Below are 26,463 nucleotides of genomic sequence, written 5' to 3'. Positions count from 1 at the left end.
GAGAGAGAGAGAGAGAGAGAGAGAGAGAGAGATCTTGGTACTTGCCTAAGTATGGATGATGGACTTAGGAGACATTGTGCTGTGAAATAAGCCAGACACAGGTATGAGCTTGGGTTTGCACTTATGTATATTCAATATACATAATATTCAAAAACACTGAAATAGGGAATAAAGTAGCAGTCACCAGGAGGAGGAAGCCAGGGAGGATGAGGAAGATGTGAGCAAAAGTAACATGTATAAATAAGATAAACACATTGAGAGAGTAAATGTATAACCTACGAACTGTGTATTATTTTCATACTAATGAAGCAGGTTTTAGTTGATTTTATCACACAGGTAACAGTAGTAGCTGGCTACCTGTGAGCAACGGACATGTTAAGTGGCTTCACATAGCAGACTTTCTCCTCGTCGTGTGTAGCTCACAGTGTCGTGCTGTATGCCTTAAATGTATGCAATAACATTTACTAAAATATAAGGTTTATGAATTTAATTACGAATAAACATTGGCCACCCTAAACAAATCATATCTGTGTACAACTTCCAGAGAGCTGGCAGCCAGCTTGTTAGGCTGGACTGCAGACTGTAGAGTGGGAAGGGGGCTACTGGCAGAACCGAGTTCTAGCACACAACACATGGTCGTTAAGTGCGATGGTGAGTACTGCGCAGGCGCTAGACATTCCAAGTCAATCTGGTTGTGATTGTTAAGTCTGAGTAGTCTTTAGCAAGTCAAGAGTGGGGAGGGGGAGGGCGCGGAGAACACTTACGGTTAAAGAGAAAGAGGGGGAAGAAGTCCAGAAGCAAGAAGGAAGGGCAGGCATGAAGGTTGCAACACCGATACCTGGATGCGGTTTTGTGATAGTGACAGAAGAGGTATTTGTAGTCTCAAAAGTAGAAAAGTGGGTTTTTCTTTTCTTTTTTTTTTTTAAAGATTTATTTATTATTATATATTAGTACACTGTAGCTGTCTTCAGACACACCAGAAGAGGGCATCAGATCTCATTAGGGGTGGTTGTGAGCCACCATGTGGTTGCTGGGATTTGCAGTCAGTGAGTGCTCTTATCCACTGAGCCATCTCACCAGCCCCTAAAAAAGTGGTTTTATCCTCCTCTTAAAAGTACAGATACTAGGTAGCCAGCAAGATAGCTTAGTGAATAAGAGCGCTGCTGCCCAGTCTAAGGGCCTAAGTTCAATCTCCAGGAGCCTTAAGGTGGAAGGGGAGTACTTGACTCCTTAAAGGTGCTCTCTGACCTCCTCAAAAGCGCCATGACATAAGCTCACCCACAGTAAATTCGTTTTAAACTTTTTTATTAATTCTTTGTGAATTTCACATCATGCACCCCAATCCCACTCATCTCTCCATCCCTTTGTATTTGCCCACCGACCTTGAACCGACCCCCCAAAAGAAAATTAAAATGAAAACCAAAAGCCAAAATTAAACCGAAACAAAATCAAAAATGAAAACAACAACAAAATCTTGTCATGGAAGCTGTAGTGTGTCACACAGTATACCCGTTTGTCCACACATCTCTACTTGCAAATGTTTATTAAGTGAGCCATTGGTCTGGTTTGAGGCTTCTGGCTTCTGCTACACTGTCAATACTGGATCCTCACTGGGACTTCTCTAGGAAATCTTGTTGTTACCCTGTGTCATGGAGATCCTGCAGCTTTGGATCTGCAGGACCAGCCCCTTCAAAGGCTCCAGCAGTTCATAGATGGGGTAGATATCGGGGTGGGACAACTCAAAACCTTGGATCTAGATATGGGTATAGCTGAGTTGGTCAACCCACCAGGTCTCTTGCACCCACACCACCAGGGCGAGCTCTCCAGCACTGCCCTGGTTAGCTCACCTGATGCCCCAGCTGGCAAAGGTTGAGGCCAGATCTCCCCTTATCATGTCCTTGGGGCTGTCTCACATGCCTTTGCCACTTGGGCCAGCTCTCCTGGGCTGCCAAGTTGAGATGCAGGGCCCCTCTCCCAAGCACTGCTGCTGGTGAGGGGCCAGGCCAACTGCACAGCCCTTGGGCTCAACATGGTCCAGGCAGCAGCCCAGTCCGGAGATGTCTGGATGTCCTTTGGTGGTACTATAAGTCAAGGACATTGACACAGACCCCCGATGCTGCATGGCCATGGACCCAGACATGACCCTCAGTGGGAGCACAGGCTGGAAGCTCATCGTGGCCTCCTGTGGCAGGGCAGGCCACTCACATCGAGCTTCCCTCTCTGCCCTGTGACCCCAGTTATGCCTCCCTTCATAATGCTCAAACCAAGTGGCTTCTCTTTCTTTCCCGTTTCCTCACCATACACTCGCACGTGCTAGTGGCTCCTGTAGTAGCCAGCCACTCGACTGGTGCTCTAGGTGTCTTCCACTCTCCCACAACCACAGTGAATATCTTAAAGAATAGCACACAAAAGATCGTGGTTTAATACAGATACCTATTGCCCATACTTAGATGTTTATGCTTATCAAGAATAAAAGGAACCAGAAAACAATGGAAAATACCTGATTCCAGGAACTGAAGAAGAACACACACGGTGAGCTAGTAACCTCGTAACTGAAAAGATAAAACCCAAGTCTAAACACATCAGTATGGGGTATGTCAAAGGACAAGGATGACGGCAACACTGGAAGAACTTATCAGTGGGGGTTGAGGTAGGTAGGGGCAGGGTTTGTGGATGTTCATACGGATGTGTGGGTGTTTATGAGGTCATGTGTGTGTGTGTGTGTGTGTGTGTGTGTGTGTGTGTGTGTGTGTGTGTAGAAGTCAGAGGTCAACATCAGGTGTCTTCCTCAATTGCTCACTACTTTGCCTTTTGAGAAAGGGTCTCAATGAATCTGGAGAGCAACTACTGGCTAGCTGTGTTGGCCAGCAAGCCCCCAGGATCTCAGTGCTTCTACATAGTCATCTGGTTTGCCATGAGCACAGCTATGCTGGGCAGTCACCTCCCTAACTGCCTGAAAGGACTCTGAACGAGTCAAAAACCAAAAAACCAATTATAGAAAGATTAAGTAAAGTAGTATTGGGTTATGCACCGATGTATAAAGTATCTGTTGAGTTCTGATGCAAGGGATTAAATAAATGGGCGACAGAAGAGAGAAACATGCCAAAGAGTCCGTATTAATTCGTATCAGTACTCCACAGCTAGGGAGAAATGAAAGTCCTTTTTAAAGAGATGGTTGAGCACTGCACTTTCTTCCAAAGAGTCTAGAGAAAAAAAAGAAGAAGAAATGAGAGTGACAAATAAGAATAACTTTACATGGAGAACTCTGACAACACCAATTAGCCACAGACTCATAGTAACCACCCCACTGACAAATCATATTGACCTTCTCAAGCATTGAGGTGAATGCAAGCCTTGAGCTCTGGGGTCTTCTACTGGAATACCTGCAGGTACTAGCCCAAGGTTCCCCACTGAAGGATACTGTACAAAGTACCAAGCAGGACTCCTCTATATAATAGTTGCACCACCAAAAAAGAACCCAAGGGACATGGCAATCAAAAGTAATGTACCCTGGATAGGATACCGGAACAAGGGGAAAGGACTAATTAAAAACATACGTAGTCAAGGGCCTTGGAGAGAGGGCACAGCAGTGAAGAGTACTTTCTGCTCTTGTAGAAGACCCAGTTTTGATTCCCAGGACCCACACAGTCGCTCACAGCTGTCTGTGATTCCAATTTGTTCTGAAGGCTACTGCACATATGGTACACATAAATATACTCAGGCACAGACATACACACATGAAATAAGTATCTAAAACAACAAATGGAATCTGAATAACTATAGTTTTTAGTTAACAACTTTATAAATATGTGTTTATTAATATTAAATCTACCACATGGATATAAAGTGTTAGCCATAGGTGGAATTGGATAAAAGCTAAAGGCTATATGAAAAATCTTTGTATTATTATAATTATATTTTCTGAACATAAACCAAATTTTTTGTTTGTTTGTTTGTTTGTTTGTTTTGGTTTTTTGAGACAGGGTGTTTCTGTATAGCCCTGGCTGTCCTGGAACTCACTTTGTAGACCAGGCTGGCCTCGAACTCAGAAATCTGCCTGCCTCTGCCTCCCAAGTGCTAGGATTAAAGGTGTGCACCACCCCTGCCCAGCTATAAACCAAGTTTTTTAAAGTAGTAGAATAGAATATATGGACTGTAGAAGATATAAGTAAGATATAAAAAGGAAAATACAAATTATTATAATAATCAGTAATAGTTACTAGCTTTGGTGAATTTTCTTTTAATGCTTTTTTGTTCACATCTATCTCTACATTTAAACAAGAAATTATCTCAAAGTATCTGCATCTGCTATTAGTAGCCTACTTCTAAAGTACAGTAGATCTATGAATAAATATATATGCATAGTATTTTAGATGGCCTTATGTTGAGTTGACCTACATTAATTTATTGAGCTAATTCTTGCCATTGAGTAAACATCTAAATTTTTGCTAAACCAAAAACTGATGTGACATCTTTTATGTGTGTTTGTTGTATACCTTAAGATCAGTTTAATTACATAAAATATTAACATTTAAAGAGTGTGTTTCCTCAAATACCACTTCTTTGTTCTTCATCCCAGTTTGCAATTTTGGGTTAGGGTCACTATTTTCTGCTGGAGCGCCACAGACTGGGGTTTCTTAAGGGGTCCCTTGTTCCGCGGGACGATGGGTTCTGGCCAGGTGTGCTGGGGATTCGGCTTTGAGAAACAGACTCAACACGAGTGGTGTAAGGTCTGAGTGTATTTCTTTAAAAATTGACATGAGGCTTTTACAATCATTGCAAAAGAGAGATGAAAAATCTGGCAGCTCAGTAGTCGAGGTACATCTGAGGCCACCTAAAACACACTGGATCTAAAACATCAGCCATCTCCTCTGGATTGGTGCAGCACTCCTGGGCTCCAAGCACACCAGGGCCGCATGGGCTGGGCCAGAGTCCCAGGGGGCTGCAGGTGCACGAGCCAGGAGGGTAGAGGCTCGAATCTCGAATCTTCAATGCTGAATGTTCGAATCTCGAATGGTTAATCTCTTGAATCTCGACTGGTGCTGCACCCACAGGGCCCAAGCGCTCTGGGCCCGGGAGGTGGCGGGGAGCTCTGGACTGCATGAATCTGAGTCCTAGTCCACGTAAGTTCTGGTTCTAGTCCGAGTGCTAGCGAGTCTGAATGCTGAATGTAGACTCCTGACTGCTGACTGCTGAATGTTCTATGCTCTATGCTGACTCTTTCTGTAAGCTTTAATGCCCTACCCACAATGCTGGAGGCAATTAGTTAGAATGGCTTAACATTCCAAGCCAGGGTTTAATGCCCTACCCACAATGCTGGAGGCAATTAGTTTGGATGGCTTAACATTCCAAGCCAGGGTTTAACTAGGACATTGGAACTTTGGTGAAGGTCAGAGAGCAATGTCCGAATTTTCTTTTTCTAGCTGTTAAGAAATGATATCTTGGTGGGCCCCTAGTACACAAGTACGAGGACATATCTGGGCTACCTCTGAGTTTGGGATGCCAGGCAACAATGCGGAGGCAGGAGATTGACTTTCCTTGAAGTTTACGCCATAAATACCGCCGTCACGCAAAGTGTGCATGGCACTGAAGTAGATTACATTTTCTTTTGAGACAGGGTCTCTCAATACCTAGCCTTGGCTGGTCTAGAATTTCCTAGGTAGACAAAGCTGGCTTCTGACTCAAAAAGAGTCTCCCGTGTCTGCCTCCAGACAACAGGGATTAAAGGTGGATGCCACCATGTCTTTTGTGAAACAGATTATTAAAGACATCTTTAGAAGGATCATTCAGTTCTATTTTTTTTCTGGGAACATCTTTACTTCTATTTTATGATCAAAACATTCACATATTATAGAATACTATGTTGATAATGGTTGACTAGTATCAACTTATAAATTAATATTATTTACTCTGCACATTGAAGGCATCAATTCATTGAAGGCATCAATTTAAAACTGATTCTCAACCTCCCTAATGCTGCGATCATTTAATACAGTTCCTTCCTTTGTGGTGACTCCCAACCATAAAAGTATTTTCATTGACACTTCATGACTGTAATTTTGCTATGAATTGTAATGTAAACATCAGGTGTGCAAGACCCACAGTTGAGATACCATTCTAAGGCCTGATTTTCATAATGGTGTTAATAATTATACAGTTGTCTGCTTGTTTCCTTTAAGGAGATCTGTCTTATCTGGCTCTTCACATGACACCCCTTCCTATTGTTAGTCTGCAGTTTATGTTGTTCTTGTTGTTCTTGACATTGTTCTCTCTCTCTCTCTGTCTCTCTCTGTCTCTCTCTCTCTCTTGTTCTCTCTCTCTCCCTCTCCCTCTCCCTCTCCCTCTCTCTCTCTCTCTCTCTTTCTCTCTCTCTCTCTCTGTGTGTATGTATCTCCCTCTCTCTCTGTCTCTTTCCCTCTCTTTTTTTCCCTCTCTCTCTTAGTTTCTCTCCCTCTCTCCCTCTCAGTCTCTCTCTCCTCTCCTCCCTCTCTCTCCCTCTATCTATTTCTCCATCTCTCTCAGACTCTTCCTCCTTTCCCCTTTCTCCCCCTTCCCTCTCATTATTCTATGTGAAGTTTGCATTTTGCAGAGCCCCTTAAATCTGTATCTGTGATAGGAAGAAAAATAGCTCCATAAAGGTACTCAAGACTTAATCCCTAGTGAGCATCCATGTAGATAGTGTAGATTAATTTAGGTCGCTAATCGGATAGCCCCCAAGTATAATCGTTGCGCTGGGTTATCCAGGAAGGCCTGACATAGTCAACTGTGTTCACACAGTGGAAGAAGCAGAGAGAAGAGGTGTTCAGAGTGATCTGAAGTGGAAGAACTCAGCTCACTCATGCTGATGGTGAAGGTGTAGGAAGGAGGCCATGAACTGAAGAATACAGGCAATTCCTGAAAGCTGGGAGCTGCAATGAAAGGAATCTCCCCTAAAGTCTCCAGAAAGCAATACCCCCTGCCTCCATCTTGACTTCAGTCCAGTGAAGTCTTGTAGAGTCTCTGACTTCCAGGACTGGAGGACAGAATTCTGTTGCTCTAAGCTAATAACTCGTTATGGCAGCTAAAGAGTTAACACAGTGCTCTCTACACGTTCTGGAAAATTCTTCACCTACAATTCAAAAATACCGTCTTTTACTTACCCTCGACCCTCTATCCTTTGATCAATCTTAAGTATTTTGTATCTTTTTTACTTTAGTGGTTTCTTAAAACTATTGGCTTCTGATTCCACTGTAAAATAACTCATTTGTTTATCCCTATAGATGATTTGAATATAAATATAATTGAGTTATGTAAGGCACACTTTTAAAAGAGAATTGGACTTCTATTCTATTTTGTATTTTAGGCTTGAAACTTCCATTTTAAGAAGTGTAATAAAGTTATTTTATCAAAATTAAGTTTTTATTTTCTTTTTTTTAAGATTTATTTATTTACTATCATATGTAAGTACACTGTAGCTGTCTTCAGACACACCAGAAGAGGGCATCATATCTCATTACGGATGGTTGTGAGCCACCATATGGTTGCTGGGATTTGAACTCAGAACCTTTGGAAGAGCAGTCAGTGCTCTTAACCACTGAGCCATCTCTCCAGCCCAGTTTTTACTTTCTTTATATTCATCTGTTGAAATCACTTTTGCCAATTCTCTTCAGTCTGTCAAGCCAGTTCTAAGTGACCAGATATACTGTTAGAATTCTCTTCATGATGCACAATGTTTTTCTGATTATTGGTGAATATGTGTATGCATGCTTAAGTATGTTTAATGAATTCTGTTTTTAAAAAAAATGACTAGGGGCTGGTGAGATGGCTCAGCAGGTAAGAGCACTGACTGCTTTACCAAAGGTCCTGAGTTCAAATCCCAGCAACCACATGGTGGCTTACAACCATCCGTAATGAGACCTGACTCCCTCTTCTGGTGTGTCTGAAGACAGCTACAGTGTTCTTAAACATATAACAATAAATAAATAAATCTTTAAAAAAAAATGACTACATTTTATCTTAGATTCCAAATGTGTCATGCTTAGGCCTCAATTTTACTTTCATTAAAGTTAATAATATAATATTCCTCTATTCTAACAAAGAAAATCTTTTACAATATTTGTTGAAATATATTCTGCCATGCCATGAAAAACATCACGAATCTATAAGAATGTTCTTGTTCAATGTGTTTCTCAGGATTTAGTCAAAATGCTAAGTCCCTTAGTAAGTTACAAATGCCATGACACTTTAAAACATATGAGCTTCTGAGATGATTTAGGGTCTGAGATTTTCCTCTCTCCTTCCCTCCTTCCCTCTCTTTCCTCATTCCCTTCCTTCCTTCCTTCCTTCCTTCCTTCCTTCCTTCCTTCCTTCCTTCCTTCCTTCTCTCCTTCCTTCCTTCCTTCCCTCCTTCCTTCTCTCCTTCCTTCCTTCCTTCCTTCCTTCCTTCCCTCTCTCCTTCCTTCCTTCCTTTCTTTCTTCCTTCCTTCCTTCCCTCTCTTCTTCCTTCCTTCCCTCTCTCCTTCCTTCCTTCCTTCCTTTCTTCCTTCCTTCTTTCCTTCCTTTCCTCCTTCCTTCCTTCCCTCCTTCCTTCCTTCCCTCCTTCCCTCTCTCCTTTCTTCCTTCCTACATGGCATCATTTCTAAGAACAGAGCAAACGTCCTGATGACACTGACAGACCTTTCTTCTCAGGGCTCTCACACATCCTGGCTTGCCACATCTTTATGTGATAGGGTAACTCATTTCCCCGTCCAATCTTCAGTGGGCTAAAGTTCATTTATCTTCTAATCTCAGGAAATAAGTTAACTCCTAACAACCTATGATACTCTTAGAACACAGCTGTACTTTGGAATCAGTTACCCATTGTTAATTTCAGTTTCCTCATTTGTCAAGGTAGCATGGTAGCATTGGGTGGTATTGCCTACCACCAAAGGGCTTTGTGGCAACAGTGTTGTGTTACAATGTCTCGTCTGTGTTTTTACTCATCAGGATCGTCAATGTGCCCCTGTATCGTCAGCCTGGAGTACCCATCACAAAAACAAGTGTCCCATATGAAATTATCATAGTCCTATGAAAGGACTGCCCCAATTAATAACAATTTCATCCCATGATCAAAAATTCTGTAATCCCAACTTTAATATTTTTTAAGCAAACAAAAATACTATATCTCTCATTTTAAGGTTCATTTTTCGATTAGTGTTAATCGATTAACCTGGGTCAAGAGGAAATGACAGTTGTGATGGGGAAATGGCAACTATCGTATTGACGCCAGCTTTCATTATTTTATGTTATGCTGTCATTCTTTCCTACTTCGTGTGCCATGCAAGTGAACAAGTTTAGGAGACACATATATTGTCTGCTTTGTATGCTAGAGCAACTCAGGACAATGCTTTGTGCCATCTGGAGTCCTCTGACTGTGGAAGTGTTTGGCATGGTTATTATTTCATGTCTGTAAAACAATCGTGAGGACTCTTTTCTCAAAATTCTTTGTAAAAAGAGAAATATGTAAGCCGAATATAAAAGGATAATGCTCTGAACAGCAGAGGCAGCCTCTGTGTGTGTCTTGTGACGAAGTGGCTCCTGACCATAGTGCTTTCTAGTGGAAATCAAACGGTCAAGGGGAAACAGCACTCGCTTGATTAGGTAACCGTGATATGCCTTTTATTGCTTGGACTCTGATACGACCTCCTGACGACGACTAGAACTTTACCCAAAGAGACACGTACCACATACCACACAGTATCACGATGGCTGTAAAATATATCCAACTGTGACTCTGAGATGAAAATGCAAGGTAGCTCTTAGACACTGGAGTAAGACGCAAAATAGATTATTGTAGTAAGTATGTCTGTAAGCCTCAGTGAGCATGAGGGCTTCTTTTGTCCACGTGTCTAGTATGGTGGAGATCTGTGAAAATGAAAGCAATGATAGACATTTGGGGAACATGTGTTTGTTTAATCCCAGAACTTGGGAGACGAGGCAGGAGGACCCCTGTGAGTGGAAAGCCATCCTGTTTTGTGAGTTCCAGGTCAGCCAGCGCCATCTCAAAAAATAAACTATAGTAACAACAACAGCAACTAAACAAAAAGCCAGGGACAAGCACTTTCACATTACTTTGTATGTGCATTGTATGTGAACACCTGGTATCGACAAGATCATTCCTGTAAAGGTTTGGGGGTTTTGTGTGTTTGTGTGTGTGTTTGTTTGTTTTCTGAGCATGCCCTTTTCTGTCTGGCCCCAGGAAAATCGATAATAACAAATGAAGTTCTACTCTCAAGAGCTATACAGAGAAATCCTGCACAGGAAAACTCACCTCAAAGGACATGCTTAAGAACGGAGAGTTTTTACTTTTGCATTTCATTTTGTAGTTCTACTACTTGCTATCTTTCACCTAAATGATCTAAAACACTTAGGCTCAAGGTTAGGGGAATGGCAGCTTTTCAGAGGAACCAGGATTGATTTAAGAACTCATTTTACCTGTAAAACATGGCCATGAGTATTCTCATAGACCAGTATCCCAATAACCGTCACTTCTGCACTTTCTCCACCTTCTACCCAACCGACCCCTCCCCCGCTCCATGCTATTTCAGTTTAGAAGTGTTTATGTTTCTAGCAGGACTTGGGACAAGTGTTGGCTGGGCCACCTAGCGTGGCCTGAGCTATACAAGGGCATTCTCTTTAAAAAGGTTTCCTAGGTAATATTCTGTTGCAAAAGTGGTGAGAGCTGGGACTTGTCTCTGAATCTCTTCTTGGAAATGTAACTCAGAAGGGATGGGGCTCTGACTGCCCAGCCTAGGAAGCTGGGTATCTGGGAAACAGGCACCACTTGTCCTAACAGAGGACGGCTCTGGTAGCCTCAGTTGGCCTACTGACACACTAAAGCTGGCAAATGCTGACTGCCCCAACCCTGACGTTTGTCACATATCAAGGCAATGGTCTGTACTTCGGGGACAAGAGCCCTCACTATAGCATTATCAACGGTGGCATGACTTACTTTAAATTCTGAAATTAAAAGGCATTTTGTAATGGCTGGTGAATAGTATAAAAACCCAACAGTAACCATAGTTGATGTATTCTGGTTCAGTCGGGTTCAGTGAGATTGGGACTAATTGAACCTCACTTTTTCATATAAATTACAGAACACTCCAGATTTGGTGATGATTTTGTACTTGAGCAGAAAAGTACCGCAACTAGGTTTTTTGTTGTAGATTTATTTTTATTTTTGTTTGTTGGCGTGGCTCCTTGGTGCTTCTGCATTTCTGCCTATGTAAGACTGTGTACTGGTTTAGTCTGGATCTAAAGATGAAAACTTCCTTGATTGTCCTTCTTGGGTGAAACAAATTTCTTAAAAGTGAGAGACTACAAACTATAGCCCACCTACGTTTAATCATTAATAGTGAGCCCTTCCATGAACTTAGGTCCTGATTTTGGAGTTTGGAATCTGACCTTTCCCCTATAGATAAACACTGTTGTCGCAGATTCTGAGGAGGGTCACTTCCTTGCTGGCTGCCACCAGAAGAGTCCACTGCTCCGTGACTCCTGGGAGCTGGGTACGGTAGAGCCAAGAGGCAGCATGATCCTCTTGGCCGTGCTTTTCCTCTGCTTCTTCTCCTCTTACTCTGCTTCCGTTAAAGGTAAGTTCACGTTGCCTTTTCCTAACTCGAATCTCAGCCTTTCTCTCTCTCTCTCTCTCTCTCTCTCTCTCTCTCTCTCTCTCTCTCTCTCTCTCTCTCTCTCTCTCTCTCTCTCTCTGCCTCTCTCTGTCTCAGTCTGTCTCTGTCTCTGTCTCTGTGTGTGTGTGTGTGTTGAAAGAGTTCCTAACTATACAATGTTTGAAAGTATATAAGATTGGAACATCTTGGGGGAACGTGACTAGGTGGAAAGGAAGACAGAATTTAATTTCTGGCTCTTTTTACAAAAGTAGAGATCCCTTCTCATTTCAGCCCCGCCATCCCCCAGACCAGTATGTCTCTAGCTTCAGTTTCTCATTCTTGGAGAGAGATTTGAGCTATTGTTACCTACTGCTAGTGGACCCATAGAACGAAGTGCCTTCATTTGAATTGTAAAATAACCCAGGCCTGAAATTTCCTTCAAGTTGCTTAGCAATGGAACAACAAGAAGAATCAGACCCAATAAAAGAAAGGCATTTGATTGCCAAAGAATTATGAATGAACTGGTAAAGCATGTATGGAGTTCTGCTGCTTTTCAAAGGAAGTAGAAGAACCCGAGTCAGTGAGTTAAGGAAAATAAAGCTATATAATATGGATTTAAGAAATAAGACGTCTTTTAAAAATAGCCTTACTAGTGAACAATTTTGTTTTAAGACAAAAATTACTTTAAAAGTATGAATTAATAACATCAGGAAAATACAAGAGGAAAATGATTTCACAAGGAATGGTTTGAAAGTGTGTGAAATGTACTGATTTGAAATTCTTCTATAAACCTGCCAGTTTATAAACTCTTTGGATTTTGGATTGTTACCTTGTATAAAGATGTCACTTTTTATAGTTTATAAAAATGATACTGTTAAGACCAATGGCTCTAAAGGCAATATGTCATGGTACATCATGGTGCAGGTCAACTTCAAATACTGTGGTCTCTGAGTGATGGACATAAAATAACACATATACACTTTGAATCTGTTTGGGATAAATGTGACTTTTGATCATAAAGCAAATTTGTCTTACTATTTGTGTGTGTGTGTGTGTGTGTGTGTGTGTGAAATTTCTACATAAAAAAGGACTGTTACTGCAATGAGATGTAAAGGGCTACAATTCAATTGTTTTACCTGAGCAAATATGTTCTTAAATTAAAGGGAATATTTTTCAGTACTTAAAAAAAAAAATCATCAGTTTTTGAGTTACAATCCTTCCTTGAGTGAAAAAAAAAAAATCTTGTAAATCATAACTGACTTGGAATTGTTATAAAATGACAGTTTTATTGTTTGTCTAATATATTATAAACACTATAATATAGAACCCAATACCATAGAAATTTTGAGTAAAAAAATAATGGAGATATAGTAGTTACTGTGGTTTCATGTTTTATTCCCATTCTGTTAACTTAAAAACAGCAAATTCACACACACACACACACATGCACACAGGATGCAGGCACGCCACCTGCGCATGGGGAAAATGTGGCTTAGAACATGACAGTTTGTTGTGTACAAGCTCAATGACAAATCCAGGTTGTTAGAATCCAAAGCTTGTGCAATTGAGAGGCCGTCTTTGAGAAAACATTACAAAAATATCTTGTGCTTACAAAGGTTACAGAGGAAAGATAAGGGATGAGGGCAGGTTGCTGGGGCCCTCGTCCTGAGACTTACAAGGAGCCTGGGCAAGGGTGGGCCCAGGGTGGGCCCAGGGCGGGCCCAGGGCCTATGCTTCCTTACATGAGTTTCTTCATTTCACCAAGACTTTCTTACGCTACATATCACAAACATACAATATAGGACTTAGTTCTCTCCCTCTACTAGTAGCCTTTGCTATTAGAGGACCATGATTGGATGGTAGATTCTTTCCCTCAGAATGATTGATAGACTATGAGCAAACAGAGCCAGAGGACTCTTCCTTCTTAGGATGAAGGGGAGCGTGGAGGGCAGTGATTGTTGAGTGGGAACGCCAAAGGCTGCCGGTTTCCCCACCGGCTGGTTGTTGATTAGGCTGCCAATGGTGAATCTGTTCTCAGTGCTGACTTGGGTTTTGTTAATGAATGGCTTTTACTCTCCGCTTTGTCCTCACTCAGTTCCTGATCCAATCCTCAGTTTAGTCCATTTGGATTAATCACCCCCACATCTCGTCCCTCCTTTTGCCTTCCATTTCCCTGTCACATTCTTAGCCTTTATTTACCTCTTCCCTTATCTCCACAACCCAACGCCTAGAAGGAGCCTCACTCCGACTCACCTCTGCTCTGCCTCCTTGCTTCAGCCAACTAGCAGCTCTACTTTGGAAATAAAATATGGCATTGTGGAGGCTGGAGAGATGGCTCAGCGGTTAAGAGCACTGATTGCTCTTCCAGGGGTTCTGAGTTCAAATCCCAGCAACCACATGGTGGCTCACAGCCATCTGTAATGGATCTGATGCTCGCTTTTGGTGTGTCTGAAGAGAGCGACAGTGCACTCACATATATAAAAATAAATAAAATCTTTAAAAAAGAAAATGCCATTATGTCCAGTGTGAAGAGCAATACCCTGAAACAGAAACTAAGCCAATGATATATTGGATGCCCAGTGCAGCTGGACCCTGGACAACGTAAGCAGAAAAACAGTTTAGGGAACGGATAGTGAATTACACCGGATCACAGGCTAGTGCTTTGGATCATCTTTTTTTGTTTTGTTTTTCGAGACATTCTCTGTGTAGCCATGGCTGTCCTGGAACTCACTTTGTAGACCAGGCTGGCCTCGAACTCAGAAATCTGCCTGCCTCTGCCTCCCAAATGCTGGGATTAAAGGCCTGTGCCACCACTGCCTGGCTTGGACCATCTTAAACTTTAATGAAAGGGACAGACACTTGAGGCCTGTTGAAAGATGTGGGAGAAGGCGTGAGCGAGCAGAGCCCTTCCTACTCTGGACTTCATAAGTCATGTGCTCCTTTAAGAATTACTCTCTCTCCTACACATTTTCCATCATGATTTTTATCAGAAAGCACCTCCACGTAGCCCATGAAGTCAGATTTCATAAAATCCAAACTTCAAAGTCTACCCTGTGTGTGTGGGCTGAATGCGGAGTAGTCGCTGTCAGCTCCCTCTCCTACGGTCTGCCCTTTACAATTGCTGTCAGGATAAGATAAGATAGCACGCAGTACTCTTGTGCCCTCTATGGAATTTCAGAGATGTCACTAAGGAAGAACATTTAAAAAGGTCTTTCTGGCCGAGATGTCCTTCCTGCCCACGAGGCAGTGTTTGAACTGCTGCAGAGCACCAGGTTAGGATACAAACAAGAAAGATGGAGAGAGGGTTACAGGCTCCGCCTCCTTCCAGATCTCTGGGACTCCATTTCCTTCACATTTTAAGTTTGGCGGACCTGGTGCCTCGCACTTCCTCTGGTGTGCTGCCAGCTTTCACTCATCTGTCACTTGACCCTTCAGGATGCCCACTGAAACCCTTGCCCTCCTTTCGAACCTTTGTCAGAGCATGGACCCTGGAATTAGGTCCTAAAACTCTCTCAGCTTCCTATCTCACTGAGTTAAACTCTAAGACTGTTGACTTGTCCTCCGAGTCTCCCTGATGCCCCAAGGCGCCTCTTTCAGTTCATCGTCTTCTACTGTGTTGTTCACTCAGTTAACTCCATTCTTTGCTGCTCTTATATCTGCATACGCCCTCCGCAGGGCCTTTATGCTCGCTGCTCTTTGTGAGAATGAGAGTGGTAGGAGCAGAGTGTGACTCTCTAAGGACAGATGTGCTCCTGGCCAGCCTACAGCTGACCTTGCCACACAGAGGTGCATCCGTTCCCTTTCCTCTTAGACTAGTCTCCATTAGTATGTCTGTCTTTCTATGGTATTTGCTCATATGTAAATGTTAACTCTGTAAGGGTAGAAATTTTGTCTCCTTGTTCACTGGCATGGCTGTTAACTCTAGAAAAATGCCCAAATGTCCTAGGAGTTTCTCAGAGCATCCTTGTTGAAGGAGAGAATGGATTCCTGGCTCCTTTCCTAGGAATGAAAGAGAAATCAATCTAAAATGTAGAGGTGTGTGGGTAGAGGTAAGCCCACGATCTTTAGAGCCAGCTAGGCACAGATCCCACCACCCCAGCATTTTTAGTTACCTGAGCACCCTGGGAAATTGTGTAATCTCTATCTATGCCCTTCACTTCCCTCATCTAATGAAGAATAGTAATGGCCATCTCAGAGCCAGAGGTGGTGGTGAAAGGAAAAATTAAAGCTTTGGACCTGTGCTGACTAGGAAGAAAAGTTATGGGCCTAAGAATCCATCACAAGCTGGCCCATGTAGTCTGGGAATGAGCTAGCAGGCTGTTAGACATCACAAGAACTGGCAGGTCAAGAAGACATAAAACTGTAAATATAGAGAAAAACATGTCTAGGCATACAGGGACGTGCCTTGATAGGCCCTGAGTAATGGACCATCCGGTCCTCTTAGATATGGTTTAAGGTCAGATGCTCTGTTGACTCAGATTAACACCAACCTTAGGAATTTTCCACTCTGTTCTGCACATAATAGTTAATATTTGAACTAGTCAATCATGTATAGCCACACTAATTGCTTTGTTCCCCTAGACCCATTTTCCTATATAAACCCCTAACTTTCGAACCTCATGGTCGGCTCCACTATCTCCTGCGTGAGATAGGTGTGGTGCTGGCCCGGAGCACCCCGAAATAAAACTACCTCTTGTAATTACATCAAGACGGTCTCTCATGATTCCTTGGGTGCACGTCCTCCGGGATTTGAGTGGGGGTCTCTCCACAGGGGTCTTTCAGTGGTACTCTGCAATCCAGGCACCCAAAGGAAAGGGCAAGAGAGAAAGAAAGAGTTCCAGCCCTGTCCAGGCTACATAGTGAGGCCCTGTCTCAAAACAAACAAACAGCAACACAACAAGACCGAACTTAGCAGACTTTTATGACTGTCAGCGCACATAATCCTGAGGTAACACGACTTGGTCTCTTTTATTCTGGAGATCAATGACCGTTACACAGGGTGGGTGGGCAGTATCTGATATAGAGCAGGCTGGCCTCAAACTCACAGTGATACACCTGCCTCTGTTTCCCCGAGAGCTGGGATTAAAGGCTCGAAGCACTCCACCTTGCTAAGTGCATACTTCTTAAGGTGGACGTAAGTTGTGACTTCCTGGTAGAGCTAATTAGCAAAGCAACCCAGTAACCCAAGGAAGAACATGCATATTGAATCCTTCTTAACGACACCTAGCGAGTGGTACACAGAACATCTACAAAGCCAGCTTATGTGATCATAAACATTTTGTGTCTGAGAAAAATTTGCCCTTTGCTTGTCTTGGGAATGGGTTAAACCGAATTGGAAACTATGAACTTCTCTTTTGTGGCTTGTTTATTTGTTTGTTTGTTTGGCTCCTAATACTGACTTGTATACTATTGGATATTAAATATCAAGTTTAATCCCATGTTAAGATTTTATGTAATTAATTGTCTCTCCCACCCCCCAGTCCTCTACCCTGGCATAGTTAATTTAAACTTATTTATAGGTGACTCTGATATGTTTCAATTTAAAAGAAATATTATTATAAGATAATATACCTGGGTAAGGACTTATTTATTTATTTACTTTTAAATATTTATTTGTTTGTTTTATGTATATGAGTACACCATAGCTGTACAGATGGTTGAGCCATCATGTGGTGGCTGGGAATTAAACTCAGGACCTCTGCTCCCTCCGGCCCCCGCGATTTATTATTATATGTAAATACACTGTAGCTGTCTTCTGATACACCAGAAGAGGGCGTCAGATCACATTACAGATGATTGTGAGCCACTATGTGGCTGTTGGGATTTGAACTCAGGACCTCCAGAAGAGCAGTCAGTGCTCTTAACCCATCTCTCCAACCCGGATTTATTTTTTTAAATTTACTTAATTTCGTTTTTTTGAGACATGGTTTCACATTGTAGTCTAGGTTGGCATGGAATTCACTATGAAGTCCAGGCTGGCCTGGGATTATTAGATCAAACTCATGGGCACCATCCTGTCTCAGTCTTCAAAGCACTGAACTTCTAAGTATGAACTATCACAACCACCAGAATATTTCTCTGGACAAATTTCTCTAAGTAAGCTTCCAGAGAAAACTACAAAGAAAAAATATTCTTTAAATGCAGCAAGTATGCCAATGTCAGAACTGTCTCTCTAATGACTATTGAAATTAAAAATGTATTAATTATGGTGCTTTAAAGATGGATCTGTGGTTTGGTTAAAAGCACTTGTTGCTCTTTCTAGAGGTCCTGGGGTTGGGTCCTGGTACCCACACAGCGGCTTACAACTGAATGTAGCTCCAGTTCCAGGAAGTCCAATGTCCCCCTCTGACCTCCCTGGCTACCACATGCATTTGGTATACATACATGAAGGCAAAACACCCATACACATTAATTTTTAAATGTGAATTACAAATGATCTTACTTAATTTGAAAAGCAATTCCTGTCAAGGCCTCTGCTTAACCTTATAGTCAGTCACATGATTAAAAAGCAATGTGTCTGTTGCTCTTAAAGTGTCTTTAATGTTCAGCCAGGGCAATATAGAGATGGCTTGATAATTTATGTAAATGATGGTTCCTGAAGCTAAAGCTTGTTTGTGGTTCATCAGCTAACTCAGTTATTTGTGGTTTTTAAGCCATGGAGAAGCTCACCACCCTTGACTCAGAAGGTGTTTGTTAAGCCCTGCCGAGCCTCAGTGAGCAGAGAGAATGAAATGGTGGCAAGACAGTATGTTCTCTGGCCTGACAGGTGCCTGACAATTGAAACTTGACCTGTGTCCCTCTTTTGATGCAGGTCACACAACTGGCCTCTCATTAAATAATGAGCGGCTATACAAGCTCATGTACTCCACTGAAGTGTTTATTGATGGGGCCAAAGGAAAATCGCAAGACAGCGTGGGCTACAGGATCTCATCCGACGTGGACGTTGTGTTACTGTGGAGGAATCCTGACGGTGATGATGATCAACTGATCCAAGTCACGGTGGGCACTTTCTACCAAAATGAAATCTAAGACTTGGCTAAGATTAGGTGTCAGAAGTACATCACCCAGCAGGCCTTGTTTTGCACTCCTGATTATACTTGGCTTCTTATCTTTCACAAAGACAAGCAAAGCATTCACAGTTTTGAAATCGTAGCTCATCGGTAGAGAGGGTTCTCCAAATTGTTGGAGTGGGCTGTTAGGAGATACGTGCTCCAGGCTGCTGAGTAACGGGAGTCTGATCTCCAGGTCTATATATCATCTTAATGTGAAAGGGACATGGTATTGGAACCCATTCAAAGTGTCCTGGGAGGAAGGGATTTGTAATGCATACCATGCAAGGAACCATGGGAACTGGAATGGAGAAGCATTAGAGAGGCCTCACTTAACAGGTGGGGTTACTAACGAGGGACAGAGCCTCTACTAGAAGGAACCAAGTATTCCATAGAATGACAGTGTTTGGTCAGCCATGGTGGTTTCGATTGGTGAGTTTTCCTAATGTTGATATATTGTAATTCTTCTTTCCAAGGACCTAACAGCAACAAATTCCTTTTAAAGGTAGATAATTCTTCTGTAGGTTAATGTCCAATAGGTGCACTGAACCAGAGGTATCCAATAGTTCAGATGTTCTTTATAGTGAAGTTCATTGCAGCCAGTTGTCAATCTGTTGCTGGTTTCTGTTTTTTTTTGTTTTTGTTTTTGTTTTTGTTTTGTTTGTTTTCGAGACAGGGTTTCTCTATGTAGCCTTGGCTTTCCTGGAACTCACTCTGTAGGCCAGGCTGGCCCCGAACTCAGAAATCCTCCTAAGTGCTGGGATCAAAGGCGTGCGCCACCACTGCCCGGCTTGTTTTTTTTGTTTTTTGTTTTTTGTTTTTCTTTTTTTGATGTCTGCTGTGGTTGTTGAATTTTCAAAGTTGAATCAAAACATCACCATCCCCTCCTCTCAGTCACTTATCACAAGGACAGCAAGCTTGCCCGCAGATGACATTGTCCACATCTTTGTCCTGTACCTCTGCTGCCCACCTTCTGTTTAAAAACACACAGAGGCAGAGTGGGCAGTGTGGTTCAGACATGCCACAGACTGGGAAACAATGAGGCAGGCAGCCACTGCTCAAAACAAATCAGAAAGGTGACAGTGACACAGGAGAACCAAATTCAAAATGTATCACCTTCTCCACTCTTAGAAAGGAACCAAGTATTCCATAGAATGACAGTGTTTGTCAGGCATGGTGGTTTAGAAAAGGGATGACACGGTGAGAGCCTTTGTAGCTTGGTTGGTTAGGTGCTTGTCATGTGATACAAGGGACAAGTCCCCTGAGTCATGGTTTGAAAGATGACAACTTCATTTGGTATCTTTCATCACTTTCATTTTCAAGAGGCAGATGTGGGAGTTTTTTCTAATAGTCTTCTTTCCTTGACCTTAGATAACAGCTGTCAATGTTGAAAATGCGGGTCAACAGAGAGGAGAGAAGAGCATCTTCAAGGGCAAGAGTACACCTAAGATCATAGGGAAGGACAACCTGGAGGCTCTGCAGCGACCCATGCTCCTTCATCTAGTCCGGGGGAAGGTAATGGCTCTGCTGTTTTCTTCCCCGACTCCCTGGGCTGCTCCCTTTCCGTGGGTAGTGCTCCAAGGTAGTGCTCCACACTGTTAGTACCTTTCTGAACAGTGGAATCATCTCAAGAACTGCTAAAAGGCTGCTGTTGAAATATCTCCAAAGTAAATCAAATCATGCCCTGAGTTCTCTTCCCTATCCAGCCCCTCTTCCTCTCTCTCTCCCTCTCCCTCTCCTCCCCCCTCTCAAATCATTAAAATCATTGTAATAGGATGAAGTATTGGCTATGGATGAGAAACACAGTTCTTAAAGTGCATCTTATTAAATATTAAATTAGAAAGGATTATGGAGCTAGTATAACACAGAAAATCATCACAGCATGTTTGGATAAGTAGGCAGATTAGAATGGAAGGTTAGAGGGCACGTAAGGAATAGTAATTTGTGAGGCTATCTGTCTGGACAAAGCATAAAACTGACCTTTGGTTGTGTCACACTGAAGACACTGCAGCTTTCAAAATATGTAGATATTCATTATAAATATGATTTGGGAAACCATTAAACATAGCAAAATGATGAGTGGATATTATAATGTCTACCTAGAACTCCAGTAAGGAAATTCTGTAAGCTTTCAGAAGTTTTACAATTTAAACCTAACTTATTTTATGGTCTTAATATGTTGGAACTAAGAAGCAACTGGGATCAGTTAATTATCAGGCATTCCACATTCTGGTTTAGGAAAGTTGTGGGCATTTTATTCACATAGGGAACATGGGAGGCCAAGCTTAGTTACAAGGTAGAAAAACAAATGGGGCAATACGAAGAGTTACAGCTGTCGCCGTGTATGTCTCCATAGTTCCACTTTCTACACCCAAAATACTGACAAGTACTTGCATGTAAAAATGTCAGAAACCTCTGCTGCAAACAGGATGCAATTTTTTTGTTATGGAGCCCTGAGAGAAGGCGTCCGGAGCAGGCATGTGCCAGCATGGAGAAAATGTGAACCCCTGTCTCTCTGAGCACCTTTGTCCTCCCTACTCAGAATCTTTACAGCAGGATTCAAGCTTTCCTTTTGTGATGGTCTATCCTCTTAGTCAGCAGGAGGCAAGCCTTTGACTCCCCAACACTTGGTACTTCAGTTCCCTTTCATGGTTCTTCTTATTTTTCTTTCAGCCATCTATATTCCTTGCTAATTTCTAGCTCTTAGCAGGGAAACGTCCCAATCTTGTTTATAGTCCAGCCCCTCCATTCCCTGCCCTATGGCTTTCTTTCCCTTCCCCAAAGTACCTGGTGCAGACTGTATGTCCATAAAGCTTTCCTCTTGGGGTTATTTCTTCTGAAGCTTGTCACAGTGCAATCTAATTCTCTCATGAAGTAGCGATGAGTTTCTCATGAGCAGCAATTACATCTTTCTCTCAGTGCATTCAGCAACTGCTGATGGTGAAAACTTAATGGATGGAAAGTAAAGTGGTGATCGCAGGAGTTGATGTGAAGCTAAACTTGTGATTTGTTAGTGATAAGTAAAGAGAACTCCGTGCTTGCAGTGAGCTCTGCCTGGGACACTATGAACATTCTTTCCTGGGCTAGTCAGAGACCTAGGAGGCTGCTGCTGTATTGATATCATCCTCCTGTGACAGAGGAAGACCTAGAGTTCTGAGATGTTAAGAAAATTTCCAAAGGGCACAGAACTGGCAGGTCATGAAGTCGGCACTTGGAGCAAAGTCTACACCCTACCTTCTATGTTACCCTGTCCTCACATTGTAAGCTCTGCTGGGCTGACTTGGAAAATTCCTTAAGTCGTTTTTCACTGTATGAATTTACTCACTTGATTTGCATATGCCTCCACTTTATGAACCTACAACACAGTCCTTTTCTTCCTGGACCTCCAAAGTGTCTAGTTTCTTGAGTCCATTAAATATTAATTGCATTTATTATCTTAACCACAACCTATCATTTTACAGTGCCTTTGCCAGAAGCTGAGTACAAAGTCTTGTTGCACACACACACACACACACACACACACACACACACACACAGGAACTGGATGCCCTTGGTGATCAAAGGCTGGAAGAAGCTGCCACATCACTATTTTGGTGACACCAGTGTGCCAACCCAGTGAGAATTGAGGTCTGGGATGACCTGCTGTAGTCACAGGTTAAAGTACATCATTCTATATCTCTCAGCTGTGCAGTAAAGAGCTTGGAAAAGGCTCTACCTGGTAGGCTAAGAAGGAACCAAAGGGAAGTTCCAGTCCCTTCACTGTTTGAAAGGTCATTGTCATTTCAGATTGCGAGGAGAGAAACTGAGAAAGCAGGGAAAGTGCTGATAGACAAATTTTATTTAGAGGACATTTCTACCCTAAGCCCAAATTAAATTCTACTCAAAATTCCTGGGATTCCTGGGAGAATCTTTTTTTTTCCTTCCAGAGCCCCCCTTTCCCCATTCAAATTTCCCTATTTACATGGTGAATAAAACACTTAGATACATATTCATTGTATATTTTCTTTTTCCTACAGTCACTCATTGCCCATACGTAGGTGCGAGGGCCTGACCTAATTTTTGCCTATGTGGAATAAACTAAGCTGGGAATGTGGCAGTTCCCTGTTCAGTTCATTGACCCTGAAGGATGAAAGATGCCTGTATTCTTAGCAGGGATTCATTCTTGGCCTGAAATACTAATCCAGTCAACCAGTCAGCTTCCGGATTCCACCCTTGGTTTTACTTGTCAGTATTGATGAAATTAAGTTTGCCTCTTACTGTGCATTGCTTCCTGGGGTGGATCTGCTATTTACATCAGGTTTTATAGCTCCAGCTCACACACAGACCTTTGCAGGGCCTGTGTGTGGTAGTTGTCAACACCAACTTGGAAGCTTCCAGGTTCTTCACCTACGTCTTTATTTACTCTGACAGCACTTCTTAACTATGCTTTGCCTTAGAGAAATATCACAGACAAACGGTGACTCCCTGTTTGTCGGGATCCGTTCAGCTTATTTCTGTTGTTTAGGAGGTAGATTTAAATTTGCCTTCTGTTATTGAATCCATTTAAAAGGGGCAACTTCTTCCTAAGGGAAAATATAGTTCCAAAGAAAAAAATGGCCCAGGCTTGACCACACAATGCTGGATGTTTCCTTCCTGGAGGTCTGTCTGGCCACTCTGAGTTCCTGTGTGGAAAACTTAGCTTACTGTTCTCTGGAAACCCTGGTGCCTGTGGATTCAGGTCAGAAGCCTTAGCACTTGGGTATTTAGAACTCACTTCAGAACTAAACGAAGTTATCAGCGTTATCGCCTGAGCATCATAAAACGCACTTGGTCCCTCTTGTGAAACAGTGAATTTAAGATTACTGCCGTGACAGTCATATGGGTCAAACTTCAAAGTTCCAATTTATTAATGTTATCAATTGTTGAGTAATTTTGATGCCTGACAAATGTGGATAAGAATGCTACCTTCACTTCAGATCAGATTGGTCTGTTCTAAAAATGAACAACTTTAGCTTCTGAAATGGCAACCGTACAAAGGGAAAAAACAAAAGGCTGGTTCACTTTTCTAATTATAGGAAAATAATAGATACCAATAGAAAAAATTAATTTCTTTCCTCTGAGGAGTTTATACTTTTTGGATTATTTACTTGGAAAAAAAATAACACTGCTACATCATCATCAATACCGCAAGATGGACGTCGATGGCAAGATGAACGACAAGCACAGAGGTGACCAGTCATAGACAAGCTCGTGATCTTATTTGTAGACTGCATGCAAGGCCAGTCTCCCGCAGCACAGCTGGAACTCTGAGGGCTCATTGTAGACTAGGGAAATGGGAACTAGTGAAGATAATGCATTAGCTTCCCCAGTTAATGGAGTCTGAAGCATTTAAGACTCTGACCAAAATATCACTCCATCGACACACATCATGGCTACCATCTAAGCACTTCCAACTTTCCTGGGCCTGAGAACTCTAGTTATATGCCTTGTGTGGCCATGAAATCCAGAGATATCTTACCTGTAGGCAGATGCACTGAATACTGTCGCTGCTATGGGAAGGAAACCCCATAGCACAGAGCATCAGCAAGCTGGCTTGCATAGGAGAGACAGCCAGGGGTTTGTTTGAGAATATGATCCCTGGATTTTCAGACAGTGAAGTCACTGGCACAGGTCCCCTTTAACCAGCACAGGCAACACTATTCCAACCCATAAGGATTACACAGTGTAGTGATTAAAACTGATCACAGTTGCAGTATCCAGAAAACCGGGCACCAGGCAGAGTATGTCTAGGAAGTAAAAATAGAGATTTGAAGCACTTGTGTGGTTAATTCTGACACAATGTTGTCTCCTAAGGCCTGAGAAATCTTTAGGTAGGCTGCATTATTCAGGTTGATATTAATTAAATTCGTTCCATTCCTGCGCCTGCTATCTTGTTTAAACATTCTGATTTTTGTTGTTGTTGTTGTTTGTTTGTTTGTTTGTTGAAATGGATGGGGCAGGAATGCTCCGCCATGGCTTCTGCAGAGCAGAGCATTTTCACAGAGAAGGAGAACCTTTCTTCTGCTTCTGAACCATGGGGGTGTGTCTGAAGTCAGCAGAAGGTGAAAGTAAGAGGCTGCCAGAGCTCTACAAACTTCTCTATGGCTTTTGTGTTGTCTCTTATAGATGAGCTGACTCATTAAAATGATAAAAGATATGGGGAATCTCTGCTTTAGTTCTGACTTAAATGGGGTCAGCATATGGGGGAATTGTTTTTTTTTTCTACCCCCACGGGGGTAAGTTGGGAGTGAATCTACAGGCGAGTAGTACCACTTGGGGACCAACATGAAGTGAAAATGCAATTGTGTTTTGAAAAGCTTTGGGGAGGTGATCGATTATATTTTACACCGGGTCATAAGGGAAATGGTGTGACCTCCATGGGTAGAATGGTCATTTCTGGATGAGGAAGCACTTACAGGTAGTGGGAAGTTCTAGTTGTGTATCCTGGTTTTGCCCCCTTCTCAACTGTCCTTTCTAGAGGTTCAAATATAGCCATATTCTTTGAAAACCTTGTCACTCTGGCCCTCCCTTGTTCTCGATGACACTTGGCCTCCCAGAGCTGTCTGTCTGTGAGTCACACACCTCCTACAGACATGGTGTGTTGGCCATAAGAAGCTGTGGCCTTAGGACTCACCGTTTTTCTCAAACAAACCGGCTTTGTGCTATCTTGGATTCCTGTCCCTATCTGCCTGCTCCTACAGCTTTTGTCCCCAACTGATGGGGCTTAGGTGGTGAGTAGGGGTGTGTAAATGGGGTGAGTTGGAGGTCTTCAGCCTTGAATGGGGTGTTTTAAGGTTTCTATAAATTTCCTTGACTGGAAGCCCACAATGGTGCTTGAGTTTATAATGTATGTGACCTAGAGTGTGGTTTTTTTGCTTAAGAAGGTTGGCTTCTCTACTCCCCTCAAGAATACAGGACAATGCAAAGAACTATTGGACAAGGTCCTGGTTTCTCTTGCAACACTATAGCTTGGCCTGACTGTTTTGATGTGTATCTTTGTATGGGTCAGCTCCAAAGATGGCAAGCCTCCCTGTTGTGGGTAGTCAGGTACCTGCAGACAAATGATACCTTGGTCTTAGTGCAAGGTCCTAGGCCTGCTGTGCAGGAGCATTGATGTCTCGTGCTGCAGCAGTAGGCACGGCAAATCGCTTCTTGGATGGATTTGATTGGCTAGTAGCTAGGAAGTGAGCTTTCCCAGAGATACCCACAGTTGGATGGGTTTTTTTAAAAACCATTGTTGTAGACAATGAGATGGTAGTTTGCCCTCTTCATGTCTATTTACCTTCCACATAGTTGCATCCAAAGACAGCTGTTTTGTTCCACTCTCCTACTTTGCTCCTCTGTTAAAATAAGAACAGGAATTGACTTATGTCCTGCTCCTGAATACATGTGAAATTTGTACAAAAATGTTTTCTATGAAAGTGATTTGTGATCATTGGGAGATGTCTTGAGATGTAGAATCCCATCCTTTGCATTGAGGGGTTTTTGGATTTCTCCAAATAAATCCAGTCTTTAAAGTAGGGAGGGGGGAAGATATGGGGCTAATAAGTGTCAAGGATAAAACAGAGCCAAGTCACTTCCTAGTTCTGCCAAATCACTCCTCCTTTCAACCTCCTCCTCTATACCCTCTGATGAGAACCTTCTGCAGTAGCCATGGGCAGGCTGTATGGTAGAAGCAACCCCTCCAGTCCTGCAGCCTCTGCACCTTCTTCTACTCAAGGCAGGATCACTGCTCTGGAAACACTCTGGTGCTCTGCAGCATGTACACG

At 42.5% G+C, this 26,463-nt stretch overlaps 1 protein-coding gene across 1 annotated transcript in view; it reads left to right on the top strand.

Moving 5' to 3' along the window:
* The first annotated feature begins 11,505 nt into the window (after positions 1-11,505).
* Positions 11,506-26,463, top strand: part of Mttp (microsomal triglyceride transfer protein) — a 44,572-nt gene continuing 29,614 nt past the window's right edge. Inside the window, exons 1-3 of the mRNA XM_031376176.1 lie at positions 11,506-11,609; positions 18,439-18,626; positions 20,048-20,191. Of these exons, the coding sequence (XP_031232036.1) occupies positions 11,549-11,609; positions 18,439-18,626; positions 20,048-20,191 (393 nt within the window). The 5' untranslated portion in view covers positions 11,506-11,548. The remainder of the gene's footprint in view (positions 11,610-18,438; positions 18,627-20,047; positions 20,192-26,463) is intronic.

This window comes from Mastomys coucha, unplaced genomic scaffold (assembly GCF_008632895.1).
Source record: "Mastomys coucha isolate ucsf_1 unplaced genomic scaffold, UCSF_Mcou_1 pScaffold16, whole genome shotgun sequence".
In the NCBI taxonomy this organism is placed as follows: Eukaryota; Metazoa; Chordata; class Mammalia; order Rodentia; family Muridae; genus Mastomys; species Mastomys coucha.
The sequence above is the reverse complement of the archived record's forward strand: the minus strand, read 5'-3'. Positions and strand labels throughout refer to the sequence as shown.